Source organism: Salmo trutta, chromosome 16, assembly GCF_901001165.1.
Source record: "Salmo trutta chromosome 16, fSalTru1.1, whole genome shotgun sequence".
Classification (NCBI taxonomy): Eukaryota; Metazoa; Chordata; class Actinopteri; order Salmoniformes; family Salmonidae; genus Salmo; species Salmo trutta.
This window is the reverse complement of record NC_042972.1, coordinates 48,918,988-48,939,111: the sequence shown is the minus strand read 5'-3', so window position 1 is coordinate 48,939,111 and position 20,124 is coordinate 48,918,988. Positions and strand designations below refer to the sequence as shown.

At 44.8% G+C, this 20,124-nt stretch overlaps 1 protein-coding gene across 6 annotated transcripts in view; it reads left to right on the top strand.

Annotated features, from left to right (window-relative positions):
- The first annotated feature begins 2,498 nt into the window (after positions 1 to 2,498).
- The window catches only part of si:dkey-264d12.5 (trichohyalin), a 33,882-nt gene continuing 16,256 nt past the window's right edge, over positions 2,499 to 20,124 (top strand). For 4 of the 6 annotated variants that reach the window (XM_029694743.1, XM_029694746.1, XM_029694747.1 and 1 more), the window contains exons 1-12: positions 2,499 to 3,137; positions 6,492 to 6,677; positions 6,851 to 6,971; positions 7,861 to 8,093; positions 8,357 to 8,440; positions 9,173 to 9,332; positions 11,555 to 11,626; positions 11,839 to 11,954; positions 12,113 to 12,184; positions 12,372 to 12,457; positions 12,625 to 13,360; positions 19,907 to 20,089. In XM_029694743.1, the coding sequence (XP_029550603.1) occupies positions 3,114 to 3,137; positions 6,492 to 6,677; positions 6,851 to 6,971; positions 7,861 to 8,093; positions 8,357 to 8,440; positions 9,173 to 9,332; positions 11,555 to 11,626; positions 11,839 to 11,954; positions 12,113 to 12,184; positions 12,372 to 12,457; positions 12,625 to 13,360; positions 19,907 to 20,089 (2,073 nt within the window). In that variant the 5' untranslated portion in view covers positions 2,499 to 3,113. The remainder of the gene's footprint in view (positions 3,138 to 6,491; positions 6,678 to 6,850; positions 6,972 to 7,860; positions 8,094 to 8,356; positions 8,441 to 9,172; positions 9,333 to 11,554; positions 11,627 to 11,838; positions 11,955 to 12,112; positions 12,185 to 12,371; positions 12,458 to 12,624; positions 13,361 to 19,906; positions 20,090 to 20,124) is intronic. The other 2 variants (XM_029694742.1, XM_029694744.1) reach the window with 2 other exon arrangements.

Sequence of the window (20,124 nt, the reverse complement as noted above, 5' to 3'; positions counted from 1 at the left end):
GGAATAATTCATACTTTGCTTTCGACCTGTTCCATAACCCTACAGCAAGAGTAGAAATATGTAATATACGTGTTCAGTGTCAGTTTATAGACAGAAGGATCTTAACTGTCATATCACCATACATTATTATTGCATTTGTCAGGAGCAATTGACTTCATGTATTTGTTTTGTCAAGTTGTATCCAAAGTCACACTATAGTTGAGTAGACTACCAGTTTAAAGTGATCCATTGCTTTGATCTAGGGGCAACTGTGTGGGAATATGGGAGATGTACTGTATAACCCATTCTGGGTTAGTCTGTCTGTAGTACAGTTCGGTTGGCTACTGTTGCCAGGCTGGATTCAGTCAATGGGAGGAAATTGCTTCTCATTAGAGAACACTTTTGATTCCTAGTGAGTGGGGAAACTGAGACCACACAAGAAACCTAAACAAGTAGGCTAAAGGTTAACACAATAAGACAAACTAAAACATTTTCACGAAATCTGCTTTATTTGAATGTAAAGGCAAAATTTGACAAAAAACATACAATAAAATAGAATAATGTAAAAAGACACCAAATTAACAAATGTACATTTTTCCATAAAGTGCCTTGATAAAATTCAATGTAATTCAATTCCATTAAACTGAACACTGATGTTTATTTTTGTATATAATGACCCCCTATTTTGATCTGAATTGCAGCTTGGTCTATGGTTGCATACAGTTTTTTTTTATAGAAAATGTCCATAATATAGCTGCAGTAATAGTGGAATGATAGTGTTTCACAGTATTACTAACCCTCCAGTGTTGTGATTGGCTGTGATATTCACTTATTGATGTCTCCCAATAGAGCTGCATCTGTCAAAATGGGAAATGGGAAAGCTGCTTTGACTTTGTGGCTCTGTTATATAGTGGAAATTGGGTCAAGTGGCCAATGTAGGAATTCTGCTAAATTCTAGGTGTAGCACCTTTAAATTGGGAATTCAGAGGTGGGGGAGCCCTATTTGGAGAGGTTAAGATTTGAGACAGGGTTGAACATAAGGGTTATGCCAAGATTAGGCTGATACTAGGGTTAGGGTTGAACTGGGGTGTAGGCATGAAGCTACAATTAAGTTAGGGTTGAGGTGGGGTGTAGGCATGAAGCTACAATTAAGTTAGGGTTGAGGTGGGGTGTAGGCATGAAGTTAGGGTGAACTGGGGTGTAGATATGAAGCTAGGGTTAGGGTTGAACTGGGATGTAGGCATGAAGCTAGGATTAGGGTTGAACTGGGATGTAAGCATGAAGCTAGGGTTAGGGTTGAACTGGGATGAGGGCATGAAGCTAGGATTAGGGTTGAACTGGGATGTAGATATGAAGCTAGGGTTAGGGTTGAACTGGGATGTAGGCATGAAGTTAGGGTTAGGGTTGAACTGGGATGTAGGCATGAAGCTAGGGTTAAGTTATGGTTGAAGTGGGATGTAGGCATGAACTAGGGTTAGGGTTGAACTGGGATGTAGGCATGAAGCTAGGGTAAAGTTATAGTTGAAGTGGGGTCTAGGCATGAAGCTAGGGGTAGGTTATGGTTGAAGTGGGGTGTAGGCATGAATCTAGGGTTAAGTTAGGTCTGTGGTTAGGCTTAGTACTTTTATCCTACTGTCTACCCTACTACATCCTGACCACTAGATCTATGTTTATCATTTTATCATAAACTGGAAACACTTATCTCCCTCACTAGCTTTAAGCACCAGCTATCAGAGCAGCTCACAGATTACTGCACCTGTACATAGCCCATCTATAATTTAGCCCAAACAACTACCTCTTCCCCTACTGTATTTATTTATTTATTTAGCTACTTTGCACCCCATTATTTATATTTCTACTTTGCACTTTCTTCCACTGCAAATCTACCATTCCAGTGTTTTACTTGCTATATTGTATTTACTTCGCCACCATGGCCTTTTTTGCCTTTAACTCCCTTATCTCACCTCATTTGCTCACTTTGTATATATACTTATTTTTCTACTATATTATTGACTGTATGTTTGTTTTACTCTATGTGTAACTCTGTGTTGTTGTATGTGTCACACTGCTTTGCTTTATCTTGGCCAGGTCGCAATTGTAAATGAGAACTTGTTCTCAACTTGCCTACCTGGTTAAATAAAGGTGAAATAAAATAAATAACATTATATTTAAATTATATAATGACCCCCCCATCTTGGTCAGAATTTCAGCTTGGTCTTTTGTTGCATATCTGTTGTGCATTATATGTGCGCCCTCTAGTGTTTCTGCTGTTATGGAGAAGGGTTGATGCAAAGTTTACTATCTTACTGTCATTCAGTTACATTCACCGTATTATTTCGATACAAAATTAAGATGATTTCCTAATTAAGTCTGGGTATAAAAAATATTCAACTAACATAAGGAATATTAAAGCCTATGATTGGGAGAGTTGGCTACAAAAACGTACATATTCTAAACAGATTTATAGTCCATGGTGGCGTGGGTATATGTATTTTCTCTCGATGGTTCATATTCTGTAGCCAGAAAATAGAAGCGAATGGTGCGCTGGTATCCCGATGCGCGTTCACGACTCCAGAAACAATCCACCCAGTCAAAAATAACGGTAGCCAATGATGGGAAGGGAGTGAGACCAACTGTGCACTGATCCGTGGCATACCAAGACAGACGACAGAAAAATAACTGCGATCATGACACGTAAAATTAACAATAAAATAGAATAGATAAACGTATCATGTTTTGAAATAAGGGTTATAAAGAGAAGGGACTCAGAGAATGCCTTATTTTTTTTATCCTTGTTTGGAAATAGTGCTGGCTTGGGAGTCGTAGTCCATGCGTCTCGCTGGATGAGTGTTTCTACAGTAGGTCTGCTAACGCCTTTTGTATTCAGCTATGTCCGAACTAAAAACCCGTGAACTGCTCAATGCCTTATTACGCGATCCGTGGCTCTGGAATGCAATGCAACATTGTTGCGACGCATAACGATAATGTGTTCCACTTTAGAAAGCGAGTTTGTTCCAGCCATTTTTGGGAGGAGAAGCAAATCACTTCTATGTTTCGCATCGTGTATGTATTTTTACGGATTAAACGCCTAAATAATAGTAATCTTCCAGTTATTTCGAGTTTTCTCGCCTATCATGGAAGATACGGAGCAGAGTGAGGTAAGTCCCTCTTTCCTTCATAGTTTTACAATTTGATGTTGACGACTTTATACCAGCCTATTTGCAACTGTTGATCAACATTTACCATTCAACTTTTCTGACAACCCGTCAAAATAAGTTTAGAATGAGTACAGTATCTAGGCTACAAACCCTCCATGACAGTGAGACTTTCTCTGGCAAAACTAGAATGATGACTAAAATCAACTGTCATTAACCGCAGACTTGATTTAACAGGATTTACCTTGGGCATTTTCCTCATAGTAAATTCTAAATGTAAGATTCCTTTCCAAAAACGACTCTTAAAATAGTTGGGAAGGTCTGGTGGGCATTTAAACAGCTGCACATTTCAGGCAAACCTCTCCGGACTATCCCAACTGCAGCTGACGCTAATAACCAACAGTTGTTTCCCAAAGTCATGTGGATCCATAGTCTCAACAGTATAGTCATCCACAGAGGAATGAATAGGCGATACCTAGTCAGTTGCACAACTGAATGCAGTCAACCTACATGTGTCTTCTGCATTTAACCCACCCCCCTCTGAGAAAGTCAACTGTATGTTTTTCATACTGAACAGTGCAGTGCATGAGATGTGGAAAAAACATGAATAAATTATAGTTGAAGTCAGAAGTTTAAAACTAGTTTTTCAACCACTCCACAAATTTCTTGCTCACAAACTATAGTTTTGGCAAGTCGGTTAGGACATCTACTTTGTGCATGACACAAGTATTTTTTCCAACAATTGTTTACAGACAGATTATTTCACTTATAATTCACTGTATCACAATTCCAGTGGGTCAGAAGTTTACATACACTGAGTTGACTGTGCCTTTAAACAGCTTGGAGAATTCCAGAAAATGATGTCATGGCTTTAGAAGCTTCTGATAGGCTAATTGACATCATTTGAGTCAATTGGAGGTGTACCTGTGGATGTATTTCAAGGCCGACCTTCAAACTCAGTTCCTCTTTGCTTGAGATCATGGGAAAATCAAAAGAAATCAGCCAAGACCTCAGAAAACAATTGTACACCTCCACAAGTCTGGTTCATCCTTGGGAGCAATTTCCAAACGTCTGAAGTTACCATGTTCATCTGTACAAACAATAGTACACAAGTATAAACACCATGGGACCACGCAGCCACCATACAGCTCAGGAAGGAGACGCGTTCTGTCTCCTAGAGATGAACGTACTTTGGTGCGAAGAGTGCAAATCAATCCCAGAACAACAGCAAAGGACCTTATGAAGATGCTGGAGGAAACGGCTATAAAAGTATCTATATCCACAGTAAAACGAGTCCTATATCAACATAACCTGAAAGGCTGCTCAACAAGGAAGAAGTCACTGCTGCAAAACCGCCATACAGTTTGCAACTGCACATGGGGTCAAAGTCCTCTGGCCTGATGAACAAAAAATAGAACTGTTTGGCCATAATGACCATCGTTATGTTTGGAGGAAAAAGGGGGAGGCTTGCAAGCTGAAGAAAACCATCCCAACCGTGAAGCACGGGGGTGGCAGCATCATGTTGTGGGGATGCTTTGCTGCAGGATGGACTGGTGCACTTCACAAAATAGATGGCATCATGAGGAGGAAAATTATGTGGATATATTGAAGCAACATCTCAAGACATCAGTCAGGAAGTTAAATGTTTGGTCGCAAATGGGTCTTCCAAATGGACAATGACCACAAGCATACTTCCAAAGTTGTGGCAAAATGGCATAAGGACAACAAAGTCAACGCCATCACAAAGCCCTGACCTCAAATCCTATAGAAAATTTGTAGGCAGAACTGAAAATGCATGTGCAAGCAAGAAGGCCTACAAACCTGACTCAGTTACACCAGCTCTGTCAGGAGGAATGGGCCAAAATTCACCCAACTTATTGTGGGAAGCTTGTGGAAGGCTACCCGAAATGTTTGACCCAAGTTAAACAATTTAAAGGCAATGCTACAAAATACTAATTGAGTGTATGTAAACTTCTAACCCACTGGGAATGTGATGAAAGAAATAAAAGCTGAAATAAATCATTGCCTCTACTATTATTCTGACATTTCACATTCTTAAAATAAAGTGGTGATCCTAACTGACCTAAAACAGGGAATTTTTACCAGGATTAAATGTCGGGAATTGTGAAAAAATGAGTTTAAATGTATTTGGCTAAGGTGTATGTAAACTTCCGACTTCAACTGTAACTACTGTATATTGTCAAACTTAACTTCTCTAGGAACGGGGGGCAGTATTGAGTAGCTTGGATGAATGAGGTGCCCAGAGTAAACTACCTGCTACTCAGGCCCAAAAGGTAGAATATGCATATAATTAGTAGATTTGGATAGAAAACACTCTGAAGTTTCTAAAACTGTTTGAATGATGTCTGTGAGTATAACAGAACTCATATTGCAGGCAAAAACCTGAGAACAAATCCAACCAGGAAGTGGGAAATCTGAGGTTTGTAGTTTTTCAAGTGATTGCCTATCCAATATACAGTGTCTGTGGGATCATATTGCACTTGTCAGGAGGAATGGGCCAAAATTCACCCAACATATTGTGGGGAAGCTTGTGGAAGGCTACTCGAAACGTTTGACCCAAGTTAAACAATTTAAAGGCAATGCTACCAAATACTAATTGAGTGTATGTACACTTCTGACCCACTGGGAATGTGATGAAAGAAGTAAAAGCTGAAATAAATAATACTCTACTATTATTCTGACATTTCGCATTCTTAAAATAAAGTGGTGATCCTAACTGACCTAAGACAGGGAATTTTTACTAGGATTAAATGTCAGGAATTGTGAAAAACTGAGTTTAAATGTATATGGCTAAGGTGTATGAAAACTTCCAACTTCAACTGTATGTGTCAGAGATACAGTCCATGCCTCCTCATCAAAGTGCCATTGACAGGCTTCATATTAAAACTTTTATAGGTAAGAATCTGCCTGGCAAGGCAGGTGATCTGAAAAGTTCAGCATTTTCTCCTTCAATTAAATCAAATTAGTCTCAGAGAGAGCACTAATCTCTCTCAACACAGGGTCATGTTGCCTAAAACCGGCCTTGATACCTTGAGACGCTGTTGATAAGTGTCTCTCGGGTGCAGCCCATTGCCGAGTACCCAGAGCAGATCCCCAGCATGTCTGAGCAGAAGGATGTTCTAGCCCAGGAGGAGAAGCAGGAGAATGTGGTCTCCCAGAGTTTCACTTTGTTTTTGCCTTGTCTTTGACCATCTTCATAGCAGCTATTTGATTTCCAGCTGATAGTCAATCATTACAAATGCAATTACAAGAAACAGCATTGAGACATTCCATTCAATAGAAGGTGCCTATCAGTGTCTGATCTCTGTGGTTGTCTCTCTGTCATGTTAATCCCAGGAGGAGCAGAAGGAACTGGAGCTGGTGGTCCTCTGTCTGCAGGAGGAGGGCATGGCCCCTGGGGCCTCAGTGACGGAGCAGCTGGGTTTCCTATGGAGGCTGTTCCAGCACAGCGAGGGACGCCTCGTCGCCGTGACCCATGACCTGGACAGCCTACGAGCACGCCACTCTGCCGAGATGGCCGAGGTGAGCCATTATCTACAGTTTTGTCTGTGATGCTACACTGTACTGTACAGGCTGCACATACATTCATCTCAATCATTCTTCTCTGATTGGCACCATGTGGTGGGTACAGGAACTCACTCATCTGGCTTCAGCCAAAGCTCAGGGCCTGAGCTGATGATATGTGTCTATCTCAGGTGCAGAGGTACCTGGAGCACATCCGTAGCCTATCAGAGAAGAGGGATGCCCTGGCCCAGGAGTACGAGCAGGAGAATGAGGTCCTCAGGGCCCAGCTGCAACGCCTGACACTCCAGCAAGGTGGGACCTAGAACCCAGATAAGATGTGAAAAATGTAACCCTGTGGAAACAAATTAACTTTTGCAACGAATAACCACGTTGCTTTAAAAAAAAAATCTGATATTATCAAGTGTCTTTGTTTGGTATGTGTATACCACCTCAAGTGTAATTATTGAACGATCATGTCATCACACTTCTTTCAATTATACTTTCTAGTTTTCGATTTCATACATCTTTTCCTTTTTATAATGATTCACAAAGTCTATAAAAATACAATCTAAACGCACATATGGTTCTTTGTGTGTAGGATTCAAATGTGTATCCCATTCCCTGTCATATCAGTGTCATTAGTGTCCTTATCAATGTGTATCCCATTCCCTGTCATATCAGTGTCATTAGTGTCCTTATCAATGTGTATCCCATTCCCTGTCATATCAGTGTCATTAGTGTCCTTATCAATGTGTATCCCATTCCCTGTCATATCAGTGTCATTAGTGTCCTTATCAATGTGTATCCCATTCCCTGTCATATCAGTGTCATTAGTGTCCTTATCAATGTGTATCCCATTCCCTGTCATATCAGTGTCATTAGTGTCCTTATCAATGTGTATCCCATTCCCTGTCATATCAGTGTCATTAGTGTCCTTATCAATGTGTATCCCATTCCCTGTCATATCAGTGTCATTAGTGTCCTTATCAATGTGTATCCCATTCCCTGTCATATCAGTGTCATTAGTGTCCTTATCAATGTGTATCCCATTCCCTGTCATATCAGTGTCATTAGTGTCCTTATCAATGTGTAATAGTCCCCTTTTTAAGTGAAGTGTTGTAGGTATTGTACTTACACTTTATTTTCTTCCTTACTGTGTGTGTGTGTGTGTGTGTGTGTGTGTGTGTGTGTGTGTGTGCAGATGCCCAGATGAATGAGGTGGCTGAGATGTTGTACCAGGAGGGCCTGGCAGAAGTGATTCCCAGCAGCCACAGTGAACAGGTGGCCTACCTGCTGGTGGAGAGGGCCTCCCTGCTGGAGAGACCTAATGACCCCCAGGCCCCGCAGGTCCCCGATGCCCAGGCAGGCACCCCCTCTGCCAGCCAGCAGGAGACACAGTCCCAGATTCAGTGCCCCAAAGAGAGCATGGACCAGGTGAGACCAACTCGCTGTCTCATGCTTTCTCTCAGTCCAAGATTATACTGAGTTTAGATGAGAGGATTAGGGCTAACCAAAGTACTTTAGAAGAACATGGAAATACTATAGTTGGTTCATGTTGTTATAGTGAATTTGCTAAATCAGGGTGTCTTAGACAGTGGACATGCGGCAGCTCCGCTGGTAAGACCATGGAGGGAGAAGATGATCCAGACCCCTGTCTGTGACTAAACTGTTCATTCATTCCACTGTCTTTCCACAAGGGGGCACCCTCACGTGGCCAGAGCCCATGGAAGAGGCTCTTTGGACTCCGCAAGGCAGCTCAGAGCAAACAGGCTTTGGCCTCAGTATGTCCATTTAGATAATACTGCATCCCCGTTAACACTTAGCCAAGCCTGAACAAGATGCTCTATTTTATGTTGAAACTCTTCAGCATGCCCTCTAATTGCTGTGTTTGCTGCATCTCTTTCCTGTTCTCTTTGCAGCTTGACGTTTATTGGGATGAGTCTTGTCCTTGAGGCAGAACTGTGCGATTTCTGCTAGATGGGTCAAAATTGGCTACATTGAAAAAAATCATCAAAACAAAAATATGCTTTTTGGTCTTAATTTAAAGTTAGGGTTAGGCATTAGGGTTAGCAGTGTGGTTAAAGTTAGGGTTAATGATTTTATGACTGTGGCTGTACCAGCTAGTGACCACTCTGAAGAGCTGCCTCCAGAACAAGATTCATGACGAAAATGCTAATTCTTTCTAGTTAACATTGTTCCATGTTTCTGGGTGTGTGGATGTAATGGGTATTTTGGAGTCTACACCCCTTAGTGTCAATGGTATCCTGTCTGAACCAAATGCATGTACTGCACGTGTGATTTCTTGACGAATAAAAAAAATCTAATGTTTCTGTTTATTCTGTTTTAACCTTCTCGGTGTGAGGAACAGCTAATGCCTCACAACAATGATCTTTCAAATGACTCCACCTTTTCCTGCAGAGAATGATTTGTCAAATCAATAGTACTCCTGTAGACAGCGATGATAGATTCCTCTCCGTGCTCAGTGGTGTGGTCTGCTCTCTTCCCCTCCCCAGGTTGAGCTCAGGCCGGGGTCAGGGCTCAGTGTGGAGCGGGAGTGGGCCCGTCTAGAGAGAGACCTGGAGGAGGCGTCACGCCGCTTGGCCATGGCCCACAGAGAGATCCGACGTCTGACCGATGAGCTAGAGTCAGCCCGCATGACCCAGAGTGCCTATGGTGAGGCCAGATTTCACACAGCCCTTTTCTCTGCTAAGTGACGATACTAGTTACTGTTCAAATAAAATAAAATGTTATTTGTCACATGCGCCGAATACAGTGGGGGGGGAAAAGTATTTGATCCCCTGCTGATTTTGTATGTTTGCCCACTTACAAAGAAATGATCAGTCTATAATTTTAATGGTAGGTTTATTTGAACAGTGAGAGACAGAATAACAACAAAATAATCCAGAAAAACGCATGTCAAAAATGTTATAAAATTATTTGCATTTTAATGAGAGAAATAAGTATTTGACCCCTCTCCAAAACATGACTTAGTACTTGGTGGCAAAACCCTTGTTGGCAATCACACAGATCAGACGTTTCTTGTAGTTGGCCACCAGGTTTGCACACATCTCAGGAGGGATTTTGTCCCACTCCTCTTTGCAGATCTTCTCCAAGTCATTAAGATTTCGAGGCTGACGTTTGGCAACTCGAACCTTCAGCTCCCTCCACAGATTTTCTATGGGATTAAGGTCTGGAGACTGGCTAGGCCACTCCAGGACCTTAATGTGCTTCTTCTTGAGCCACTCCTTTGTTGCCTTGGCCGTGTGTTTTGGGTCATTGTCATGCTGGAATACCCATCCACGACCAATTTTCAATACCCTGGCTGAGGGAAGGATGTTCTCACCCAAGATTTGACGGTACATGGCCCCGTCCATCGTCCCTTTGATGCGGTGAAGTTGTCCTGTCCCCTTAGCAGAAAAACACCCCCAAAGCATAATGTTTCCACCTCCATGTTTGATGGTGGAGATGGTGTTCTTGGGGTCATAGGCAGCATTCCTCCTCCTCCAAACACGGCGAGTTGAGTTGATGCCAAAGAGCTCCATTTTGGTCTCATCTGACCACAACACTTTCACCAGTTGTCCTCTGAATCATTCAGATGTTCATTGGCAAACTTCAGATGGGCATGTATATGTATTATTGAGCAGGGGGACCTTGCGGGCGCTGCAGGATTTCAGTCCTTCACGGCGTAGTGTGTTACCAATTGTTTTCTTGGTGACTATGGTCCCAGCTGCCTTGAGATCATTGACAAGATCCTCCCGTGTAGTTCTGGGCTGATTCCTCACCGTTGTCATGATCATTGCAACCCCACGAGGTGAGATCTTGCCTGGAGCCCCAGGCCGAGGGATATTGACAGTTCTTTTGTGTTTCTTCCATTTGCGAATAATCGCACCAACTGTTGTCACCTTCTCAAGCTGCTTGGCGATGGTTTTGTAGCCCATTCCAGCCTTGTGTTGGTCTACAATCTTGTCCTTGACATCCTTGGAGAGCTCTTTGGTCTTGGCCATGGTGGAGAGTTTGGAATCTGATTGATTGATTGCTTCTGTGGACAGGTGTCTTTTTTACAGGTAACAAGCTGTGGTTAGGAGCACTCCCTTTAAGAGTGTGCTCCTAATCTCAGCTCGTTACCTGTATAAAAGACACCTGGGAGCCAGAAATCTTTCTGATTGAGAGGGGGTCAAATACTTATTTCCCTCATTAAAATGCTAATCAATTTATTACATTTTTGACATGCGTTTTTCTGGATATTTTTGTTGTTATTCTGTCTCTCACTTTTCAAATAATCCTACCATTAAAATTATAGACTGATCCTTTCTTTCAGTGGGCAAACGCACAAAATCAGCAGGGGATCAAATACTCCCCCCCCCCCCCCACTGTACAACAGGTGTAGACCTTGACGTGAAATGCTTACTTACAAGCCCTTAACCAACAATGCAGTTTTAAGAAAAATAAGAGTTAAGAAAAATATTTCGTAAATAAACTAAAGTAAAAAATAAAAGAGCAACTGTATTTAAAAATAAAAAAGTAATTCACCTTTATTTAACCAGGTAGGCAAGTTGAGAACTTGTTCTCATTTACAACTGCGACCTGGCCAAGATAAAGCAAAGCAGTGTGACACAGACAACAACACAGAGTTACACATGGAGTAAACAAACAAGCCAATAACACAATAAACAAGTCAATGACACAGTAGAAAAAAGAAAGTCTATATACAGTGTGTGCAAAAGGCATGAGGAGGTAGGCCATTGGAGCAAATAATTACAATTTAGCAGATTAACACTGGAGTGATAAATGAGCATATGAAGAAGGTATTAATGTGTGCATGTTTTGTGTGCCAGTTGTGTGTTATGTATTTCTCCGACATCGGTCTTGAATAAGTGTATGTGTGCTTTACCCAGAGCCAGAGCTGCAGGTAGCCCAGGAGGAGGTAGAGCAGCTCAGACAGGAAGTGGAAAAGCTCAAGAAATGTGGTAAGAAGATATTTACTTTACATTTAAGATTACTGTAAAAAAAAATATTCCTTTTGTGGAGCATTTTCAGAGAACAGCCTTTCAGAATGTCAAAGGAACTGCACAGTATCGCTTTAGGCTTTTCCAGAAGTATGACTGACTGACTGTAACTGATGTGGAGACAGTGACGCCCATAGTTTGGAGGGTAAAATGTCCCTTTGTCCCTCCCATAGACGTGGTGGAGTTGCGTAAGGCCAAGGAGCTGAATGATCGTCTGGACCAGGAGATCAGAGCCCTCAGGACGAGGGTGCGCACCATGGACGCAGAGAGAAAGACCCTCCTAGAGACGGTAATCTGCCATTCCTGGATTCAGTTATCCCCCCCTCCTTAAATTGTCATAAAGAAATGGATAATGGACAAGATGCAGTCATTCTGGCTTCAATGTGTGAGGGGGGTGAAGGTCATGATATTTAATTTATGTAATTTGGACATACTGTTGTTCCCTAGGTGGAGAAAATGAAGGACGCTGACAATGCGGCTAAGATCCACCCAGAAGCACTGCAGCTTAACTTGGCTAAGGTACAACCAAACGCAGTATGGAGATGAGACCCCATCAAACTACAATCAGTTATTGATATCACCATCTTTATAGAAATATCTGTTGCTTCAAAAATAATTGAAGTGGTCGTGCAGTAGGTTTTGTCTTTCAAACATTGCCTTAACAGTTCCTGTCACGTAACTGCCTGTGCTGTGTTGTGTGTTTCAGGGAGAAGGGATAGCCGCCCCTCAGATGCACACTGTCTGTCTCCAGACAGAACTACTGCTCCTTGACCAGGACAAGACCCATGAAAGGTCCCACCTTAACTTTGTCTCTAGAACTTAGCCCAAAACCAAACCCAGTACATGTCTCAGATTTGTGTTGGCTGCTAGTAGATGTTATTCCAGTTAATTCATTTGAAAGAGGAAAGGAAAGTGAAATCTGTTGTCAGATGGTGGCGATGTGTCTCTCTTTCATGCAGACGCCTCCAGCAGTCCGAGACCAAGGACAAACTAAATGATGTGCGGCGTCAACTGCAGGGGCTGCAGGAGAAATACGATGAGCTGATGAATGTTACGAAGAAGGCAGAGGAGTACGAGGACTACGAGGAGCTGAAGAAGCAAAGAGAAGAGGAGGAGAAGGTTCTGGAGCTGCTGATGGATAAGACCGAGGAGGTGGAGGAGGAATATGAGGAGCTGAAGACTAAGAAAGAGGAGGTGGAGGAGGAATATGAGGAGCTGAAGACTAAGAAAGAGGAGGTGGAGGAGGAATATGAGGAGCTGAAGACTAAGAAAGAGGAGGTGGAGATGGTGTATGAGGAGCTGAAGACTAAGAAAGAGGAGGTGGAGATGGTGTATGAGGAGTTGAAGACTAAGATGGATGAGGAGGTGGAGATGGTGTATGAGGAGCTGAAGACTAAGAAAGAGGAGGTGGAGGAGGAATATGAGGAGCTGAAGACTAAGAAAGAGGAGGTGGAGATGGTGTATGAGGAGCTGAAGACTAAGAAAGAGGAGGTGGAGATGGTGTATGAGGAGCTGAAGACTAAGAAAGAGGAGGTGGAGATGGTGTATGAGGAGCTGAAGACTAAGATGGATGAGGAGAAGAAGGAATATGAACATCTGGAGAATATGAGGGAGGAGTTGAAGCTGGATGAAGCTCTGGGCCGGAGCAAGCAGCAGCAGCAGCATAGTAGTCAGGCAGGGGAACTGCAGTTTAAGGTGAGGATGACTCCTGTCCGTCTGATGATGTAGTGTTATGCTGTGGCCACTAGGAGGGGCTACAGAATTAGTGTGAATGGGCTAGTTAGTACCAATTATGTGTCTATGGTTAGGACCTAGCCTACTGTCAATGTTAATATTTATCACATTTGTTAATGGAATGAACTTACAAGTTTTAAGTTTGATAGAATAGTAACATACTTATCTCACAGCAAATTGCTTAAATCCACGTTTACATTTAATCTTAAAAATCATCTTACAATTTAAATCCTCTTTCCTGACTACCTTTCCTAAGAGCTGCTGGAATGATGAAGTTTTGTTTTTACTGTCTACATCCCACACAATGGCCCATTGGAAGCAGCTGATGTTAATGGCTTGTGCTGTGTTTTTCATGGATTTAGCGGGTATTCATTTTACATGGCAGCTTGGTTGCGCTGTCTTTCTTCATTTAATGTCACCCTCCATTGTGTGCCACAAACGGTGTATTATGTACAGTAGCTGTGGGCGCAGGCCTGCTGTTGATGTATTGATGGATGATGGACATGTTGTTCTGGGTCGTGACTGGTAGAGGAGATATTACCCAGTGAGCAAAATTACGTTGAAAATGTCTTTTAGACATCCTTTCCAGATGTTGACATCACATGCATTTCAGTGGCTGAATGAAAGGTTCGAAAGCTTATTTTCCAGATGTTTAAAACACGTATTTTCCAGACATCGATAAAATACGCATAATACGGACGTCAAAAAGACAGCCTGACGGTAAATGTGTAGTGGGTACACCCAGAAATCCAGAACCTGTTTTAAGATAACATTCCACTTCCTATAATCCTTGTCATGCCAAAATCAAGAAGTGGAAAGGAGTGGAAAGACAACAGAAACAGACTGGTACCCAGGCTAAAGAGATATTGTCTAAATAGGGAAATCTCAGTTAATCCATGTTTTGATTAGAAAACAACCTGTTTTTAGAGGGGGGGTATCTTGCTACTTAATTGAGACAGTTATGAAATTACAGAAGGGGAGATAGTTACGTGGGAGAAACAGTTTGAAGGGTTGGAATGGGGAATTAAACCCAAGTCTATGGGCAGAGGCGTGTATGGGCGCGTTCCTCCGCCCAGGTGTTGCTGACGCATGCCAGATCTTACAATGCCTGGTTAGGTATTTTACGTATCATCTAACCACATATGCAACCTAGTGCCCGATGCCCGTTGATGACGTGGCACCCAACCATTGGTTGATGCAGGGGAATGCAAATGGCTGCGTTTCCAAAGGCAGCCTAATTCTGATATTTTCTTTCACTAATTGGTCTTTTGACCAATCAGATCAGCTCTGAAAAAGCTCTTATGTGATGGGTCAAAAGACCAAATGAGTGGGGAAAAAATCAGAATTGGGCTGCCTGTGTAAACACAGCCTAAGTGTCGATGCCTGTAGTGTTACCACTAGACCACAGGCTCTGCACTAGAAAACAATCAGCTTTAAAGCTGAAATCTGCATAAGTTGAAACAGCGCACTGTTCGGCCCAGCACCTTTTGTTATTGTATTTGTTTTGTTGATGAAACAGAGGAGATCAGCATCTGGCAGTGTGGTAAAAAAAAATGCTGTACATATTCTGGTGTTCTATCTTGCGTGCAATGATGTCCAAGGGAAAAAGAACAGTGTTCGTTGTTTGAAGGAACTTATTTGTTGTAATATCCCAAATAGACGTAGCAGTTTCACCAAGTACCAAATGCTTCCTCAATAGGGGCCCGTTTCTTCAAGATGGCGTCGGATGGGAGGGCTGCCGTCTTATTGGCGCTTAACCAACCATGTTATTTTGTTTGTTTTTTCGCGTTGTTCGTAACTTGTTTTGTACATAATGTTGCTGCTACCGTCTCTAATGACCGAAAAGAGCTTCTGAACATCAGAACTGGGATTACTCACCTCAAACTGGATGGGGACTTCTTCTTCAATGAGTCGGACGCGAGGGATATACTATGGACACCCGACCAGGCCCAGATCCCTGTGATTCGCTGGAAAAGAAATCGTAGGTTTTGCGGAAATAGATCAGGATTCCTTGTGAGGATCAGGCGACTAGTGGAGTACACCACATCAGCTTTATCAATAAGTGCATCGAGGACGTTGTCTCCATAGTTACTGTACGTACATACCCCAACCAGAAGCCATGAATTACAGGCAACATTCGCACTGAGCTAAAGGGTAAAGCTGCAGCTTTCAAGAAGCGGGACTCTAACCCGGAAGCTTATAAGAAATCCTACTATGCCCTCTGACGAACCATGAAACAGGCAAGTGTCAATACAATCGTACTACACGGGCTTCGATGCTCATTGGATGTGGCAGGGCTTGCAAACTATTACAGACTACAAAGGGAAGCACAGCCGAGAGCTGCCCAGTGACACGAGCCTACCAGACAAGCTAAATAACTTCTATGCTCGCTTTGAGGCAAGTAACATTGAAACATGCATGAGAGCATCAGCTGTTCTGGACGACTGTGTGCTCACGCTCTCCGCAGCCGATGTGAGTAAGACCTTTTAAACAGGTCAACATTCACAAGGCCGCTGGGCCAGACGGATTACCAGAACGTGTACTCCGATCATGCGCTGACCAACTGGCAAGTGTCTTCACTGACATTTTCAACCTCTCCCTTTCTGAGTCTGTAATACCAACATGTTTCAAGCAGACCACCATAGTCCCTATGCCCAAGAACACTAAGGTAACCTGCCTAAATGACCTCCGGCCCGTAGCACTCACGTCTGTAGCCATGAAATGCTTTGAAAGGCTGGTCATGGCTCACATCAACACCATTATCCCAGACATCCTAGACCCACTTCAATTTGCATACCGCACCAACAGGCCATGAGGTAGTCATTTGAGGTAGTCATTTGGAATGCATTTCAATTAACAGGTGTGCTTTGTTAAAAGTAGTTAGTAATTTGTGGAATTTCTTTCCTTCTTAATGCGTTTGAGCCAATCAGTTGTGTTGTGACAAGGTAGGGGTGGTATACAGAAGATAGCCCTATTTGGTAAAAGACCAAGTCCATATTATGGAAAGAAAATCTCAAATAAGCAAAGAGAAACGACAGTCCATCATTACTTTAAGACATGAAGGTCAGACAATCCAGAAAATGTAAAGAACTTTGAAAGTTTCCTCACGTGCAGTTGCAATAACCATCAAGCGCTATGATGAAACTGGCTCTCATGAGGACCGCCACTGGAAAGGAAGACCCAGAGTTAACTCTACTGCAGAGGGTAAGTTCATTAGAGTTAACTGCACCTCAAATTGCAGCCCAAATAAATGCTTCACAGAGTTCATGTAACAGACACATCTCAACATCAACTGTTCAGAGGGGACTGTGTGAATCAGGCCTTCATGGTCAAATTGCTGCAAAGAAACCACTACTAAAGGACACCAATAAGAAGAAGAGACTTGCTTGGGCCAAAAAACATGAGTAATGAACATTAGACCGATGGAAATCTGTCCTTTGGTCTGATGAGTCCACATTTGAGATTTTTGGTTCCAACCGCTGTGTCTTTGTGAGATGCAGAGTAGGTGAACAGATCTCCGCATGATTGGTTTCCACCGTGAAGCATGGAGGAGGTGGTGTGATGGTGTGGGGGTGCTTTGCTGGTGACACTGTCTGTGATTTATTTAGAATTCAAGGCACACTTAACCTGTAACGATCGTCGTGCAGGAAGGAAGAAGTGGACCAAGGCGCAGCTGGGAGCGAACACGTGTTATTTATTTCAGACTGAAATAACACGGTCAAAACAGAGAATAAACGTATCGCTACTGCTCAAACAAAAAGAGACAACAACCCACAAACATCGTGGGGGGAAAAGGAACTTAAATATGATTCCCCAATCAGAGGCAACTAGCGACAGCTGTCTCTGATTGGGAATCGACATAACCCAACATAGAAATACGCCCCAAAGCAAGGCTATACCAAAACATAGAAAATAAACTATAGAAATGCCACACCCTGACCAAAATAGAAGAGTTCACCTGGTCAGGGCGTGACAGTACCCCCCCTCCAACGGTGCGTACTCCCGGCGCACCAACCTAAAGTCTATTAGGGGGGGGACCCGGGTGGGCGCCTCACCCTCGGTGGAGGCTCTGGCCCCGGGCGTGTTTCTCCCCCTGCCTCCACCCTAGCCCTACCCCTCTGGCCCGGACTGGACCACGGTGGAGCGGCATGCTCAGGCTCCGGAGCGGAGCCGCCGACCGGAACAGGACTGGTCACCGGTGGACCGGACACAGGCCGTGCCGGACTGTGGACACGCGCCGTGGGCCTGGTGCGGGGGACAGGGACGGGCCGGACAGGACCGGGGACACGCACCACCAACCTGGTGCGGGGAGCAGGGACGGGCCGGACTGGCCTGGGGACACGCACCACCAACCTGGTGCGGGGAGCAGGGACGGGCCGGACTGGACTGGGGACACGCACCACTAACCTGGTGCGGGGAGCAGGGACGGGCCGGACTGGACTGGGGACACGCACCACTGGCTTGGTGCGGGGAGCAGGGACGGGCCGGACTGGACTGGGGACACGCACCACTAACCTGGTGCGGGAAGCCGGGATGGGCCGGACAGGACTGGGGACACGCACCACTAACCTGGTGCGGGGAGCAGGAATGGGCCGGACAGGACTGGGGACACGCACCACTAACCTGGTGCGGGGAGCAGGGACGGGCCGGACTGGACTGGGGACACGCACCACTGGCTTGGTGCGGGGAGCAGGGACGGGCCGGACTGGACTGGGGACACGCACCACTAACCTGGTGCGGGGAGCAGGAATGGGCCGGACAGGACTGGGGACACGCACCACTAACCTGGTGCGGGGAGCAGGGATGGGCCGGACAGGACTGTGGACACGCACCACTAACCTGGTGCGGGGAGCAGGGACGGGCCGGACTGGACTGGGGACGCCTGGCAGCTCGGGACAGTCTGGGCAGTCTGGCCACTCCGGCAGTTCAGGGCAGTCTGGCCACTCCGGCAGTTCAGCGCAGTCTGGCCACTCCGGCAGTTCAGCGCAGTCTGGCCACTCCGGCAGTTCAGCGCAGTCTGGCCCCTCCGGCAGTTCAGCGCAGTCTGGCCCCTCCGGCAGTTCAGCGCAGTCTGGCCCCTCCGGCAGTTCACCGCAGTCTGGCCACTCCGGCAGTTCAGCGCAGTCTGGCCACTCCGGCAGTTCAGCGCAGTCTGACCACTCCGGCGACTGTTGACTGACGGGCAGCTCCGACGACTGTTGACTGGCGGGCAGCTCCGACGACTGTTGACTGGCGGGCAGCTCCGACGACTGTTGACTGGCGGGCAGCTCCGACGACTGTTGACTGGCGGGCAGCTCCGACGACTGTTGACTGGCGGGCAGCTCCGACGACTGTTGACTGGCGGGCAGCTCCGACGACTGTTGACTGGCGGGCAGCTCCTGCCCCGTCAAACAGCCCTTGTGCCCCCCCCTAAAAAATTCTTGGGGATGCCTCTCGGTCTCCCTAAACTCTTCCATCGCCCTGGAAATGCTCCTCCTTAACTCGGCCCATGTCCATCCTTCCTCTTCGTTCCTCTGCTGCTTGGTCCTGGTTTGGTGGGTTGTTCTGTAACGATTGGCGTCGGGAAGGAAGAAGTGGACCAAGGCGCAGCTGGGAGCGAACACATGTTATTTATTTCAGACTGAAATAACACGGTCAAAACAGAGAATAAACGTATCGCTACTGCTCAAACAAAAAGAGACAACAACCCACAAACATCGTGGGGGGAAAAGGAACTTAAATATGATTCCCCAATCAGAGGCAACTAGCGACAGCTGTCTCTGATTGGGAATCGACATAACCCAACATAGAAATACGCCCCAAAGCAAGGCTATACCAAAACATAGAAAATAAACTATAGAAATGCCACACCCTGACCAAAATAGAAGAGTTCACCTGGTCAGGGCGTGACATAACCAGCATGGCTACCACAGCATTCTGCAGCGATATGCCATCCCATCTGGTCTGCGCTTAATGGGATGGCCCTCCAGGCTGTGTAAGGGCTATTTGAACAAGAAGGAGAGTGATGGAGTGCTGCATCAGATGACCTGTCCTCCTCAATCACCCGACCTCAACCCAGTTGAGATGGTTTGGGATGAGTTTTACCGCAGAGTGAAGGAAAAGCAGCCAACAAATGCTCCGCATATGTGGGAACTCCTTCAAGACTGTTGGAAAAGCATTCTTAATGAAGCTGGTTGAGAGAATGCCAAGAGTGTGCAAAGCTGTCAAGGCATAGGGTGGCTTATCAAAATGGCAAATCAAAGTAAATGTTGATTTGTTTACCACTTTTTTTGGTTACTACATGATTCCACATTCATAATATTGATGTCTTCACTATTATTCTACAATGTCGAAAATAGTAAAAATAAAGAAAAACCCTTGAATGAGTAGGTGTGTCCAAACTTTTGACTGGTACTGTATGTCAACAATCCAAAGGACCATTTTTATGGATTTCATTTTGTGAAAACAAATCATGGTTTCTCTGTATGTAAATGTACTGGTTGTGTGTGTGGTTGTGGTGGTGTTCAGGTGTGTGCCGAGTTGAAGCAGGGCCAGGCTATGGTCAGCCATCTGGAGCAGAGGGCTCTGCAGCAGGAGAATAGGGAGCTGAGGGAGGGGCTAGCCCAGAGCAGCCAGAAAGCCCAGAGTTGCAGCCATCTGCAGGAGGAGCTGAGCACTGAGAGGGCCAAGCTCAAAGCCATGGAGGTAGAGGTGAGACACCACACAGGAGTGCAGTGTCATTCATA